The sequence below is a fragment of the Gymnoscopelus braueri genome (genome assembly GCF_963280865.1).
Source record: "Gymnoscopelus braueri genome assembly, chromosome: 18".
NCBI classification, from domain to species: domain Eukaryota; kingdom Metazoa; phylum Chordata; class Actinopteri; order Myctophiformes; family Myctophidae; genus Gymnoscopelus; species Gymnoscopelus braueri.
The window spans coordinates 14511275-14527430 of NC_137618.1; the positions used below are offsets into that span (position 1 = coordinate 14511275).

Below are 16156 nucleotides of genomic sequence, written 5' to 3' on the forward strand. Positions count from 1 at the left end.
AGTGCACACAGCAGCTGTAGTTTGTCTGCTAAACACAGATAGTTCGGTTTCAATTATTCGTTAAATCATTTGAATGGTTATGAGACAACAATCCTTGTGCCAAGAAAAATAAAAAATAGTTCTCAATATTTTAATTATTTTGAAGAAAGCTCACTACCTGAGTTGATGGAGTCTGGAGTGAATAGGCGAAGGAGCCCGACATGTTCTCACTTAAATATTTTTTTAATTTAATTTTGAATAGGCAATTTCTTTTTCTCCCAATTTAGTCGTTTTTCCAATTAACCCATTGATACCTGGAACGCATCTGTGTAACTTTAGATGTCTTTGGCTATTCAAAAATAGCAGATATACAAGCTCATAGCGCGGCACCGAGTGCCACGCTACAAGCTTGTAGATCTGCTATTTTTGAAAAATCTAGATTTTTTTTTTCAAAAAACTGTTAGGATTTAGATTTTTTTAAAGAATCGCCTCAGGTCTTAATGGGTTAATTCCACCCACTGCTTGCCAATGCAGTTTCACCCTACTGGCTCACCTGCCAGAGAGGGGCCCCCACTGGGAGGATGTACAGTAGCGCCTCCGTCTCCGTCCTACTCTCCCGTTCAACATTCCCATGCAAGGAAAACTGTCTTATCAGCAATGGTGATGCAGTCCTGCAACCCTGCTTTAAAACCACTAGAAACTGAAAAAACGGTCTTCTGTGTTTTATGCTGTGTCACAGTGTTTCTATGTGACTCATTTGTGTGTGTGTGTGTGTGTGTCTCATGTGTGTATCATCCACTTTGTCAGGCAATGACTCATTTCCACCTGGCACCATGATGACTAACTAATAAGATATACAGACAAATTAGTTTTAACTTTTGTTTTTGCCTGGATAGTCCCTACTGTACATTGCTCTAAGGATGGCAATGTCGGTCTGTCTGAATGAAACGTAACATCCCACGGACTAGTGGGTGGATCATACTTCTGACAAAATGTGTGAAACAGACAAGGAAACAACATATTTAAAGCAGGTTAGTGTCGTCAGGTTAGTGGAGCCTCTGCCAACTAAAGTGATGAAAATAGCACAAAATATGTGTGTGCTCCTCACTATACACTGGTTGACCTGGTCCAAGCAGACAGGAGGTAGACTGCGTAAAGCTATCCACTTCCAGAATACATTTCAAGTTTAATTAATAATAATAATTACAAAAAGCATTAAACATGTGAAAGAATATTCGGGCAAGTTTGCGCACACACACGCACACACACTCACGCACGCACGCACGCACGCACGCACGACTTACTGTAGCCCCTACAGAGCCACAGCATAAAAATGAGATTACAGTGATCGGTTTGGGCCCTCTCTCTATCTGTTGTCTCACACTTTAAAATCCTGCGAGTTTAATGTCACAGTGTGTGTCAGGGGTGTCACCCAAGTGCCAGACGACCGGATGCGGAGCAGGTTCAATACAACAGGAATGATTAAATCACACAAAGGGTACAAGACTTACGGATAGTGTATCTGGCAGAGGTCAAAACCATGGGGACAGCAGACCAAACAGGCAAAAATGGAGCACGCAATGATCCAAAATCCAGATACAAGGAAAAGGTCAAGGCACACAGCAGGTCAGGCAGGCAGAACAGGTCTCTGAGACAGGACTCTGGTATTAGGAACACAGAACAGAATACAGAACCTGAGACGGGGCACGGGCAACAGAATACAGAGCCAAAAACACACGGTAACAGTGCTTACAATATGGCACTGGAGGAAGAAAACTGCAATGCAGGCCTGGTGACCAATGCCTGGCAGCTGTAGGTTCCACTAGCAGGGGAGGTCACATGACAAAAGGTAGGAAACTGAAGTTCAAATGATATAAACAAAAGCACATGGTTGACCAAAACAATGAAGTCTGGAAACACTGTTGACAAACAAAACACAGAGAAACAACAGAAACACAGGGAAGGCAAAACAAAAGAACAAGGAAATAGCCAAATAACAACACAAGAAATAACAGACAGTGACAGTTAATTGAATTGTATGCATATGAAAATGTACCCTTTATATTTTGGCATGTAAAAGGTCTGCCTAAAGTATTCCACTAGTCTATTGCCTCAGAGATGCTATGTGAGCTCACAAGCTCACAGCATCCTTAATAATATGAATTCAATCAGTTGCAAAAAATGAAATAGAAAATGAATTTGTAGAGAATAGAGTGAAACGTCTATCGATCATTGCAAAAATGCATTGAGCAGTACTATCATTAATCTTTGCAGTGTGAAAATGGACAAACGTAATCAGAAAAAGCCCGTACACGTCTTTGGATGCACAGATGATTTATTTACAGTGAGAAAAGAAATTGGATGTTTCAGTTCCCATACCATCATCATCAGCACTCACCTGGAAAAATATACATTGATATTTCAATTTAGAGTTCAGGCTTTCTCCGTAGTTTTAATGTGCTCTGTCAATCACAATCCCTTACAAACCCCACCTTTTATTGTCAAAATAATTGGATAATACCATTAACATCAGGGCTGGATAGCACTTCAACCATCATTATAGACAAAGGCTGCTAGCTGGAGATGCTGCCATCTGGTAATGACTTAAAAGAAGTTGGAGGGCCTTGTATAACGGATGCCCTTTGGGCTCAATCAACCCACGACTGGTATTGCATGCTAAAATGTTTGGCTTCGGTTAAAGTCTAACACGTTCCAAAGGTTAACAATAGTGCATTCATAGTCATGCTCTGTGTCTCAAAGCTTTGCCAAGTATAGCATAATAAAGCAAGCTTGTCCGCTTTCCTGTTACCCTTCAGCTTCAATTAAAGGTGCTATATACTGTAAGTGGTATATTTTGGTTTAAAGTTTTAGAGTTACAGAGTTACAGATTGAGAGTAAGAAAGTACTGTTGGGTACAGCAATGCAAAAGGAAGAAATTACATTACAGAAACAGTATACAATAGATAGTATACAGCTCTACAGATAGAAAAAAAGCAAAGAAGGAAGGCTGCAGCGTTCTTAAAGTCTGTGTAAGATAAATGCAGTTGTAGGATGGTGCTCTTTGGTTAGAATAGGGGGGAGCTTTCAAAGTCAGATAAGTTGAAAAAAACCAAGGCACATCTTCCCAAAAAGTTTTAAAAGCTTTAATTATAAAAGGCTAGTTCATCTTTGAACAATGAAAACAAGCCAACATGTCTCGGCCGTTATGGCTTTCTTCAGGGCATGCAGAAAGGACCACAAATAGCCTGCACCATGCAGAATAAAAAACACAAGGGTTTGTGTCATCACAGTATACAGCCCAAAGCACAACCCAAGAACAAGGTATTCACACAGAATATACCCCCAGTACTGTAGCCTGCACTGCAGAACAAAACAAAACAACCCACCGTCACAGTTGTCCATACCATGACTTGCCCTAGCTTAGGCAAAACAAAAGTGTCAGTGTCAACTGTGCAATCAGTAAAATACCACACCCTACACTACAGTATTACTAAGAAGGAAACACCTAGCCTAGTCTATCCCAGAGGTTTGTTACAGTATATGTACAGTAGGAATTCTAGGAAACTCATCCAGTCACATTGTAAGCCCAAAGGCATCAAACCCTACAAAACAACCACAAACATTACGCACGCACGCACACCCGCGCGCGCGCGCAAGCTCTATCATCCTCTCAACCTCTCTGTGGAGACGACTCAAAGCATCATTGTTTTCAGTTCACTCCAGCATCGCGGACGAGGCTAACTGCAGGCCAAACGCAGGGCTTCCTGCCCAAGCCTGGCAATTTATTGAACCACCCATGCTCAAATGAATATGCTGATGGACAATGATGTGTGCGTGTGTTTGCGTGAGAGACGTGTCAAGAGAGCAGATCAGGACAGTAGCTCGGCACACACACACACACACATGTTGTGGGTGTGTGTGTGTTTGTTTGTTTGTATCCGTATTCACTCATGCGTCATATTCCTCACTGTTTGTGTATCTGTGTCGCAAGGCAACCTTGTTTGTGAGAGGCTGTGTTTGTGTGTGTGTGTGTGTGTGTGTGTGTGTGTGTGTGTGTGTGTGTGTGTGTGTGTGTGTGTGTGTGTGTGTGTGTGTGTGTGTGTGTGTGTGTGTGTGTGTATTTGCCCATGCATTGGGTTGAGCAGAGTGCAGAAAGCCTCAGTGGAGAGGACACATGGCATGAAATGTTATCAGCTGGCATGAGGCTCCAGGCCATGGTGTGTGATGCCTGCAGGACACCGGTTGGCACTGAAGCTCTGTGGATGTGTCAACATGCAAATTTAACGAAACAAAGGGAAAGTGAGTAAATTTTGTCAAATGGACTCTATTCCTGCTACCTAGCTATGATGCATAACATAATACAATATATGGGCTTCCTGCAGTACAAAACACATTTTATGTTTCTGAATTATAAATTGGATACCAAAGAATTTAGATGACATCAAAGGGACAATATTCTGAAACAGCTGGTTGACAACATTACAACAATGTTTTACTACTGTAACTGAAAATGGGGTAAAAGAAAGGTGGATGGTATGGTATTCTCTTAAATGATCCCTTCTCACTCACTGGAGCCGAGCGAGGACACGTGGGAGGCATCCGTACTAGGTGCCCGAAGCTGGCTCTTTTCCACATGAAGGAGCAGCTGCTCTACTCTGAGTCTCTTCCGGGTGACTGAACTTCTCACCCTAACCCTATTCATGTGAGAGTAGGACCGAAGATTGCCCAGTATATTGAGGGCCTTGAGCTTGTAGATCGGATAATTTTGTGGATCTGAAAACTGATTCTAGGCATTGATTGTCCGAGTCCAGTGTGAAAATGATACAATGAAAGGAAGCCTCTATTCATTTGTATCACAAACTGCAGTTTCAATATCATCCAGTTCTTTTATATTGGTTCTCCAGATTTTCCAAAAAGGGGAAAAGAAAAACTGAGGGCACCACCATTTGTTGTTATTGCAGTTCTACATGTTATGCAATGTACAGTAGATGATTTTTCTCTCAGACGTTCACTGGATTATTATGTGTGCACTGCAGTACACACTGTTCTTTGTACCCCCTTCCATTTGAGTTCTTCTCACTAAAATCCATCTTGGCATCAACAACACCAGTACCGAGAGGTGATGACTGTGACCGTAACACAGGATCAAATTTAGACCGGTTTTCCCATGTTAAACTTTAAAGGCACTTATCTTTTCAATTAATCATTATTTTAAGCCATCTATCTCCTCATAACAAGCTATTTTAGAAATAGCCCTGGCCCTTGGCTTCAGAGGGAGTTTTTCCCCTTTCTGATTATTTTTAGCTCTCCACAATCATAATTTGGACATGTGAGTGACCTTGCAATTAGGTCACATGTGAGCTCAGAACTGAATAAATGCAATGAGCTCTGTAGTGTGGGAAACGAATTGCCTTTCCTGGACCTCAATGATGGTTGATTAGACTGATAATCATGATGGGCCTTGTGCTTTCACAGCCCTCATAGAGTCCAACATCAGCTTCATTCATTGTCTGGCTGCCACTTTGATTATAACTGCATTTCCTTTTTGGAAATGTAGACTGTCTCATACAATTAACCCTGGTGTCCCTATTTTGGGCACATTTTCTGAATTTATCAAAACTTTGTCAAAATAGGTAAAGTGGTTAAGAAAATGTCAATCACTGCATGTGTCAGAAGTTGTAGCCAGCCGTTTACAATTAACCTATGTTTATTAGTTTCAGTACGCTGTCATTTCTTTCATGTTCTATGTAAGTGCTAGTGAGAACCTGTACGGAGCCCCTAAAGGGCCATGGTGCAGATTTTTTTTAAATCTCGTTCTAACGACATATATGTCGTTCTAACATCTTATTAACTTGAGCGCTCGAGATCCTAAGGAGTTCCCACATCATAATAAAGTGTGGGAACGAGATCCTTATGTCGTGCGCTCGAGATCCTTATCTCGTTCTAACGTCTTATTAACTTGAGCGCTCGAGATCCTAAGACGTTCCCACATCATAATAAAGTGTGGGAACGAGATCCTTATGTCGTGCGCTCAAGATCCTTATCTCGTTATAAGGATCTCGTTCCCACACTTTATTATGATGTGGGAACGTCTTAGGATCTCGAGCGCTCAAGTTAATAAGATGTTAGAACGACATATATGTCGTTAGAACGAGATTTAAAAAAAATCTGCACCATGGCCCTTTAGGGGCTCCGTACCTGTTGTGTTCTGAAGAGGTTTGTAGAACGAATCCAGTAGTTACAGGAGCCTGATGGGGATTTGATGTTACAACAGCCCTTTTGTTCAGAGTGTGTCTGAGAATTTCTTGGGAACACTCTTATAGATCAATACAGTAGAAGTAACATTCACCTTTGATGACCTATTATTTCGAACAGGCTACAGTGGTAATGTAGGAAGTTGGGTTAAGTTATTAGTGGGTTGCCTGTTCTCCTATCCATTTGCCCCTCCTTAGAAAAAATCCTTTCTTAATTGAACCCTTATGAGTCCATTGTTACGCTGTCACTGTTGAATCAACAGGAGGATTTTACTGTTCATTGTAACTCAAAAAGCCAATAACCCAATTAGCATATAATACAGCATGCGAGCACACACACGCGTGTGTCGCGTGCAAGGTTTTCTTCATACACTGTAGTTCTTGTCTTTTGGAGTGAACGCACACACACGCATGCGCACGCACGCACACACGCACACGCACACACACACACACACACACACACACACACACACACACACACACACACACACACACACACACACACACACACACACACAGTATCGTACATTGTAAATACACACACATATGCATGTGGATTTAACCACCCATGCACACTCAGGAACAAGACAAATAAATACAGGAAGTTATCTAAACAGCAGTCTGAAAAGTGGATAAGCAAATGACAGAGCCAGGAAGAGGGAGAGTGAGGGAGGGATAAGTGAGAAAACATTTTGTCTGATGTGTGACAGCTTGGTATGTTTTCATAGGGAGGGATCTCCCCCGTTCTCTCTCTCTGTGCTGCCAAAGAGGTGATCTACCTGAGCCTGAGTGACAGAAAAACATGTTAGTCTCGACGGGAAGTTCAAAAACAGTTAAAGTTGTCTCTTAGGTTGAAGGAGGGATGCTCTCAAATGCATTGATTTATACACATAGCGCTTTGTAGAATGTGTTACCCAGTCAGAAGTTGTTGACTATTGATCTGAGATGACAGAAATCCAATTCAGTTATAACTGGAGGAAAATGACCTTGACAATTCTGAGTGACAGTTAGAGCAATTACACAAGAGGAAGTTAAGACAATCACAGCAAAGAGAGAGATTTATTGACACAGTGTGTCTGTCTTTATGTTCAGTTAGTGCCATCAGAGGCTGTACAATTTGATATCTGCAGACAACATTACTGCTGACTGCCAGCTTGTCTGGTTGTGAAACACTCAACAATGAGCTAAACACTGTAAATATGAGTTATGATTATTTCACCTTTTTAGCGTATCTTTTGAAATATACTACATACGAGAGGATTGCTGGATTTTCATTAAATCTGGTGGTTAGGATCAGTAGTCTGCCCCAGAGAGATGATTCACTCTTGGGTCGAAAAGGCCACAGGCCAGAAGTGTTTTATATGTTGGGCGGCACAACACAATTACAAACACACATAACGAAAACATTGCTGGAAGTTATTTGGGATGGTGAGTTAACTGTAACTGTAAGCCCTCAATGTCACTCATGATGGAATACATGACCTTTATTTTTTATCTGATAAGGATTACATTGCAGAACAGCATTTGCCTCAGAGAGAGGTTAACTTTAATGTGTCTCAATACAAAACTTTCCTACATTTTATATGACACAGTGGACGGAAGGAAGGCCAACGGAAACACACCAATAATGCAAGACCTATGCTGTTTCAGCATTTGAATTTGGCTGCAGTTTGTTAAACTGTGAAGTATGACAATATTATAGACACAGGTTTAGCATGTAAACATTCAGTTGTGCAACCAGTTCACAGACAGAAGAGATTCCACTTGTTCATTTGCACACATTATCAAATACTTAAAGGGGCCACACCATGAATTTCATTTTTTTTGGGGGGGGGGGGGGGTATTTTTTGGGCTCCCCAGTGTCTCTTGTACCCCAAAAAATATATTTTTTTAACATTCAGTCATTCATTCTCATTTCAGAGATTTTCAGAATGGGCGTGTCTGAACAGGCCATTTCAGAATGGCAAGGCAAGTGACATCACTTGCATTGCCATTGCATTGATGCTGGCCAGACAGAATTGCTCAGTAGCCCCCCCCTGCCCAAAAGGACGTTTTGGTATTGCAGCTGAAAGTGCTGTATAAGCCAGAGACAATTGACTTGGGATGAGTATATCTGAGTGATGATTTAGGCTCAAACCTTTTGAAAAAGGTTTGAGGGACATACACCATATGATATTAAATATCAAATATTTTTTTTAAATTCATGGTGTAGATCCTTTAATGAACCATTAGTACAGTATCAGAGTAAAACTAATATAACATTACTTTTATTGCCAAACTCAGCAATTGAGACAAGGCAAGGCATGTCTGATTATGTAATTTTGACCTTGACTTTTGGCCTTTTTGACTCAAAAGTTAAACATCTCTTCTGGTCAGCCTATACTGATCATTCCCACTGTTCCCTCAGTTCCATGAAAATTAACTGCCCATTCCATTCTCATTATTTTGGCAGCGCACGCACGCACGCACGCACGCACGCACGCACGCACGCACGCACGCACGCACGCACGCACGCACGCACGCAAGGGCAAGTTACACTAAAAGTAACTTGCCCAACACTGATTAATTCACAGTGAAACACTATTTTGCCCAGGCGTTTAAATTACCCTTCTCAGTGAGTAACAGGGATAGTGTAATGAGTCTCAACTCATTACACAGAACACACAGAATGACATAACAACAGAACAACAGAACAAACTAATTTCTCAGATCGCTGGAGCAGGTGGATCTTATGTGAGATTTATTCATTTATTCACTATCTAGACTTTATTTATCCACAATTATAGTCAGTGAATCCAGCAAATCAAAGCAGTGTGCACTTCTCATCCCTACTTCTCTGTGTGAATTATGTTCCTGATTGTAATCACATAACCTGCATATCTCTGCTGTCCGGCAGGAACCAGCTAACTCCAAAATGTTCATTTTTCAGGAAATGACAAAAACAAAACAAAAAGTGGAGTTAGGAGGTTTTGTTCATCATTGATAAGAACAGCTGAATGGACCGCCAAGCTCACAATGAGGTTGGAGGTCAAAAGGGGGTGGAGCCTGGAGTCAGCAAAACCAGCTAACTCCACCCCCCTTTGATGGAGTTACAGTAGCTGGTTTAGCAGAAAGTTTGAGGATCCAATGGAGTTAGCTGCTTTTGTCAGAATACTTTTCATTGGTAATTTTTTTTTTATCAACACACAGACGTAATTGGGTGTATCACTGATTAATGGAAAAAAAATCAAAGCGTCAAAATGGAGTTAGCTGGTTTCTGCTGGACAGCAACGATATACTGTATATACTACAGTACATAAGGGAAACCTGTACAAGTGAGAAAAACAGAGCGGGGAGCGGCCATATCCATTTGCATGACAATTCTCTTGGCATTTCAAAATCTTGTGTCATGCCATGCTGCCAAAAATATACCTCCCGAGTACACTGATTTATTTTGCCCTTATTTAGCCAAGACATGGACTAGAACTGGAACACAGGAATTTCCACTAATAGCTTCGTCTATTAGTTTAGAAATAAATATTTATTTCTAAACTAATATTTCTCACAGATGTTCCATGAATTCACCTGCATTTGTTTTTCACACTTGTTTGCCAACACATCTATGCTAACTTTCCCCCCATTATGGCATGAGGTATTTGGGTGAGTGCGCCAGGCTGCTGCACAGAAATTGTTTTAAAATGGATCAGATCTGATTTTAAACCATTGTTTAAACAGGCTGGCTTGATTAACTGATAATAACACATTATTATTTCAACACGTGCTAGCATTTAAACAGGCTTTCATGCTTCAGAAGACATTCTTATTTCAACACATGGGTTAGATGCGTAATACTGTAGTTGCGAGTGTGTTTTAACGGTTTTCAAGCTGCCATAAGGCAAATTGTGCTAGTGAGCTTGAGACTTCTAAAGGTCCTCATGTCATGCAAGGGGACGACCACTGGGATAAAAGCTCTTTTCAGTACTGCTGCTCATCAGACATCAGGGACTATCTGCATCATGAGCAACTTCAAATGCAGAACTGAACTTGTCTTGTGCAATCGCTGCGTTCTGGAGCACTGGGCCCATCTCGATCCACTCCTTTGAAATCGGACGTGTAGGAATGCGTGGAGTCAAAGTGACGCACTTGCAGACTCTCGCAATTGGCCGTGAGGTCATGCACAGCCGTGAAACTGAAACATCATGGACAGCGGCGCTGCAGTTTCATCATGCCTCTGTACGAGTTTGGGGCACATAGTATAAAGCCAAAGACAACGTCAAATAGCCCACTTTCTACACAGAAAGACCTTTTGCATTGGTGTATTGGAGTGTTAGTCGAATTGATCTGTTGAATTAATTATTGATCAGTGATATATTGATCGATATATTAACCCATTCAATCCGGGAACGCATGTGTGTAATTTTTTATTTTAGCTATAACCCTTATTTTATACTTTGGCTATTCAAAAATAGCAGATATACAAGCTCATTGTAGATCTGCAATTTTTTGAAAAATCTTGAACATTGTGCAAATCTTTGAATACATATATATTTTTAAACAACATTTTTAACTCAAATCTTTGCTTCGTGGGATCCCTGGAACAACATATTTTGATGGGGTCGGCGGCCAAAAACATTTTTCAGAAAACTGTTAGGATTCAGAAGACATTTGTAGAATCGGCCTCAGGTCTTAATGGGTTAACAACACATGGGCTCTGTCGTTTCAACAGGAACTAGCAGGGCTATGACAGGCATGCATGCCTCAGAGGATGTGGATTATTCACAGTGGTAATTAATTTTCTCTCCCATCCACCCGCAGGCCCTACGGCGAGCTGACCAACTGCACCTACCTGGTGGCGCTGAAACTGGACTGCTTCTGGCCCAACCGGCTGGTGGACGAGTTCTTCATCCGCGTTCACACACATTACTTCCACGAGTGCTCCATGTCCGGCCGGCTCCTCAGCGACCCGCCCAACCGCATCCTGGGGCCCTTCATCGTCATCCCCGTCATGGTCACCCTCCTCATGACGGCACTGGTGGTGTGGAGGAGCAAGCGGAGCGAGGGCATGGTCTAGTCTGGTGGAAGTGAGGAGGGAGGGGCCCGGCGGTCGGTGGGTGCTGGGAGAAAGGTGTGGTGGTGTGCCAGATGTGTGGGAGCTGAGGCGAGTGAGTGGAGGATAAAGTAACACTGAAGCTCTTTTTGAAATAAATATTTTATTTGTCCTTCAAACATGTTTCAAAAGGTTGTAGCCAATAAAAAGCAAGTCTCTTGCACACCTACAAAAGCGACAGGTGCGTAGGACCGTAAGACCAAACGAGGGCCCAACGCACTGAAAAAGAAAGAACCCCCGTCTTCAAATGCAATTAAAACGATTTTATGGAAAACAACGTTTCGGTCCGTTAGACCTTCATCAGGTTATCTTTAGGAGTATTCTAAAGATAACCTGATGAAGGCCTTTTTAATTGCATTTGAAGAAGAGTTTTTTCTTTTTCAAAAGGTTGTAGCCACCAAAACAAAACAAAAAATCAGATAAAGCATGACCAATTGTCTTCTGAAGGTTTTTCAGCTGCAATGATAAATGTGCTTTTCTGGCTGCAGGAAGGGGGATTTTCAGTGCAGGCTTTTTAAAAGCTTTTTTTAAAGCTTTTGCCACACTGCAGGAATAGGTTTACCTTACCCAAACATGCTAAACATGCTGACTATAAGAAAAGCTTCACTCTGCCTTTATTGAAAATTGTGGGGGGTTAGTAGCAGAAGTAGAATTCAAAGGGGGTTAGTAGAATGAACTCCACTTTTATGTTTTTTGCCTTCAGTGAACATTGGTAGTGGTACCATGGTGTTTTCCTGAGAGTGTCACTGAGAGATTATTATGTGAAAGACTGTGGTATTAGTACTGATCCAGGACCAGAGCCAGCATACACGTGTCTATGGGGATTGTGGACACAGACTTAATTACAACCTGACGGAGTCGTGGTCCAGCTACCGTACACCCTTACTGTCCAGTGTAAGCAGGAACTGAATGAGGCAAACAATGCTCCCCTTATTTGGGGTGTGGTTTTGTCTCATGGAGATCATTACACACAGCTTCCAGTGAAGAGCCGTTTTCAAGGGAAACCACTTCAGAACTCTTCCGACAACTGTCGCAGCTCTGGAGCACCATGTGATGTTATAAAACATCATGTCAGCTATGGACTTGAGAATACATGAGTGACTTGGGTCACACAGACATGAATCATAGAAGCGAGAAAATCTCATCAGTTTCTCTGTTGTAAAAAGTCTATGAGTACGCACTTTGCTTGTACTGTTCTCCATCCATATCCCTGGTAAAAGACTTTTATTAGAAAAGAACAGGTCTTTGGAGTACTACTGGAGCATACAGTAACCAGTACAAGCCACAGTATAATAAAGTGACTCTAAAAAAAATCTATTTTAACATACATGTACACATACAGATACATTGATTAAATAAAGATACAGAGTGTTAATGGGGATTATATTATATATTTTTTCTCTTGTGGACATCTCTTTCTCTTGTGGATGTAGACAGTGTTTGACTTAAGGTTTGGTAAAGAATGTTTAGATTTGTTGTCCTACATGTGTAAGTGTTAATTTAACTTTGAGAGTGTCCAAATCAATTTTGTACACTCTCAGAATTAGATTAACACTGAGTATTTTACTGAGCGGGCATGTTAGAAATACTCACAGACACATGCCATACTGTACAATGAAAGGGGTTTATATTACACATGGGTTTGGGGCATCCATCATAGCAGACAAACAAATGTACACCAGATCGATTCATTCTAGAGTCTTCATTTTAGTTTTCGTCAATATTTCCTTCGTTCATATTGGACTTGTTGTGATCATGATATATAATTTCCTGGGCAGAGCGTTGTTATTCTGCCAGTAGACAGGCAGCTTGCGGACTAGACTTTGTCTGTGGCCAGTCACAATGATGCGCCTGTCTGGCTTGTGATCAGCTAGACTGTAATGTTTACATCCCATAATAAATGCCCATTGCTGAGTGGGTCGACGGACGGTAGCCGGTTTGACCCATGGCTCGCACATTCTATGTGTCCATGTCCCTGAGCAAGACAATTAACCCCTAACAGCTCTCTCCCCATGCGCTCATCTGAGCCAACTGAGCAGCAGTGGTGGAAAAAGTACTCAAATGTTTTACTTAAGTAAAAGTATCAATACTGCAATGTAGAAGTACTCTGTTACAAGTAAAAGTCTGGAATTCTAAATTTACTTGAGTAAAAGTACAAACGTATTGGTATCAAAATGTACTTAAAGTACCGAAAGTAAAAGTACTAAAATGTTTGAAAATAGCAGATCTACAAGCTCGATGCGACGCGTTGTGAGCTTGTAGATCGGCTATTTTCAAATAGCCTACGTATAAAATAGGGCTAAAGTGGTTAATGTATGTTTTATAATGTAATCATTTATATCTGCAAAGTAACTAGTAACTAAAGTTTTCAAATAATTGTAGTGGAGTAAAAGTACAATATTTGTCTCTGAGATGTAGTGGAGTAGAAGGAAAAAGTGCTGAAAAGTGGAAATACTCCAGTAAAGTAAAAATACCTCAAAATTGTACTTAAGTACAGTAATTGAGTAAATGTACCCTTAGTCACTTTACACCACTGCTGAGCAGCCCCCCCCCCCCCCCACACACACTTCTAAACACTTCAAATGTCATGCTCCCAATTTGGACATGTCTGTCTTATTCTATCACCGAGCAAGCATAAAAGACACGCTCACATCAGGAAATGTTATGGACTCACGGGTTGAAATGTCAAGTATGGCTATTGAAGCCATGATAAACAAGCACTGCTTTTAGGCAGTGTAGCGTTCGGTGCAAATAATGGCTCAGTTATTCAATCAAATTCTGAAAAACAATATTTATACATCCAACCTGGTAACATTTTGTATCTGAATTTCAATATGAAAATAAAATAAAATAAAAAACACCCAAAAAAACAAGTCCTTATACAACTAACTATTTTATCATTGAGGGTCTTAGGATGACTCATCACTTCAATAGGAACCCATTATGTGCTTCAATTTATGTAAGCAACCATTATGTAAGAGTGCTTGTCATTGTTTTCAAAGTGGATATCTCATTTTGGAATTAAACTTTTTTTTGTATTACATTTTTGTTTCTTAATGCTCTCTGTTATCCAGGTTTACATTTCTGGTAGTCGACAAAACGAAGCATCACACATCTTTGACTTATTTTTATATTATTTGAACTTTATCCAGTTGCCAATCAACATCCCTGCTGTTCAAGGCAATGTTGCAATGGTATTGCTTAAAACAGCTTTGCTAATGTATCAATAAGGTTCTATTGACTGTGACTGCCAGTGTTTCTTGTATTTCGTTTGGACTGTTTCTTCCATGATGCATTTGAGAGTTGGCCTTGTTTTACAGATTCAATTGACCTGCACAAACTCCCGCTGTCATCAAGAACACACTTTATAAAACACACTCACAAATACTGTACCTCAAGGAAATGATCTCATTGTGCTTGCTGCCAAAAGCTGTTGAAATTGTCAAAGTGAAGGTTTGATAAAAAAAAGTCTAATTTGCTGTTAGATTGACCGGATTTGACAATATTTGATCTTGGAAGAATTAAAGCTGTTTAAAAACTGTCTGAGAAACTCAAAACATTGCAAATGAAATTGTCTGTGTGGTCCATTAGTAACACTTCATATGAATTTTATCACATTAATTCTAGCGTCCCTGTTCTGGAGCGAACATTCGCCAAAAATAGCCGCTCTACAAGTTCACAACGTGTGGTGTTTTGAGCTTGTACATCGGCTATTTTCGGCAAGGAGATTTGGTGTAGAAAGAAAAAAGGATAAGACCAAGTATAAAGAACCCGGGGGCCCTCGTCACCTAAGTATAGTGTGTATTTGGTGCTTAGGCTGATAGGTCAGCTGCTATATACAGTAACCTCTAGGGATGATACTGCAGCTGACCAATCAACTCTGCTAAAGTGCCAGTTCTGTGAATAACTAAAGCTGTGGGTATGTGATAATCAAATGTTTTATTGCCGTGGCATTCATCATTGCCTGAGGTTAAATGCTGTAAAGCTGTATAGGAAAAAAGGACTTGTTTTTATACTCTGCAGAAGTTATGTGTAATGGGTTACCTGCAAGCCTTAAGTCTATTAATGCTCAATTGTAAACCTCCATAAAGAGCTGGCTGAATAGCAGTTGGACCACATTTTAACCATAAATTAGTTGAGATGTAACAGGTTCCATTTTACAGTATTGTTTTTGTTTTCTATTTTAGTTATCTGGTACGTTGGAAATGTTATGAATATATTTATTTACCCCTCCCCCCCCCCCCCCCACCCCTTTGATTACAACCTGACTCAGTCGTGGTCCAGCTACCGCACACCCTTACTGTCCAATGTAAGCAACGCAGGAACTGAATGAGGCAAACAATGCTGTGTGATTTTGTCTCATGGAGATCATTACACACAGCTTCCAGTGAAGGGCCGTTATCAAGGGAAACCACTTCAGAAAATCCATATAGTTTGGATAGAAGAAAACCATCAACTCCCCCCCCCCCCCCGCCCCCACATGTGGCGGAGACATACAGGAAGAATTTAATAAAATGATGGCAAAGAACAACATGGGTACTGTATATAGAGCCAGCTACAACTCAACTAATTTATGGTTATAATTAGGTCCAGCTGCTATTCAGCCAGCTCTTTGTGGAAGACTTGTAGTTAACAACAGAGCTATCTGTCTGTCACATACAGTATTCCATTCCTCCACGGACATCAGTCCATCTCAAATCATGTGACCCTGTCAGCACTCTAACCAGGCCAGTTGAAACTAATTAAAACAAAACCACAAAGTAACAGTCTGACTGCCTTTGTAAGAGGACACACTGTGGGGAAAAGCTCAATTGGAATATCCACAGTGCTAAACAAA

The 16156-nt window shown here is 40.9% G+C and overlaps 1 protein-coding gene across 1 annotated transcript in view; it reads left to right on the plus strand.

Moving 5' to 3' along the window:
* The window catches only part of ramp1 (receptor activity modifying protein 1), a 50952-nt gene extending 36147 nt beyond the window's left edge, over nt 1-14805 (plus strand). Inside the window, exon 3 of the mRNA XM_080456799.1 lies at nt 11028-14805. Coding sequence (XP_080312925.1) covers nt 11028-11283 — 256 coding nt within the window. The 3' untranslated portion in view covers nt 11284-14805. The remainder of the gene's footprint in view (nt 1-11027) is intronic.
* The last annotated feature ends 1351 nt before the right edge of the window (nt 14806-16156 follow it).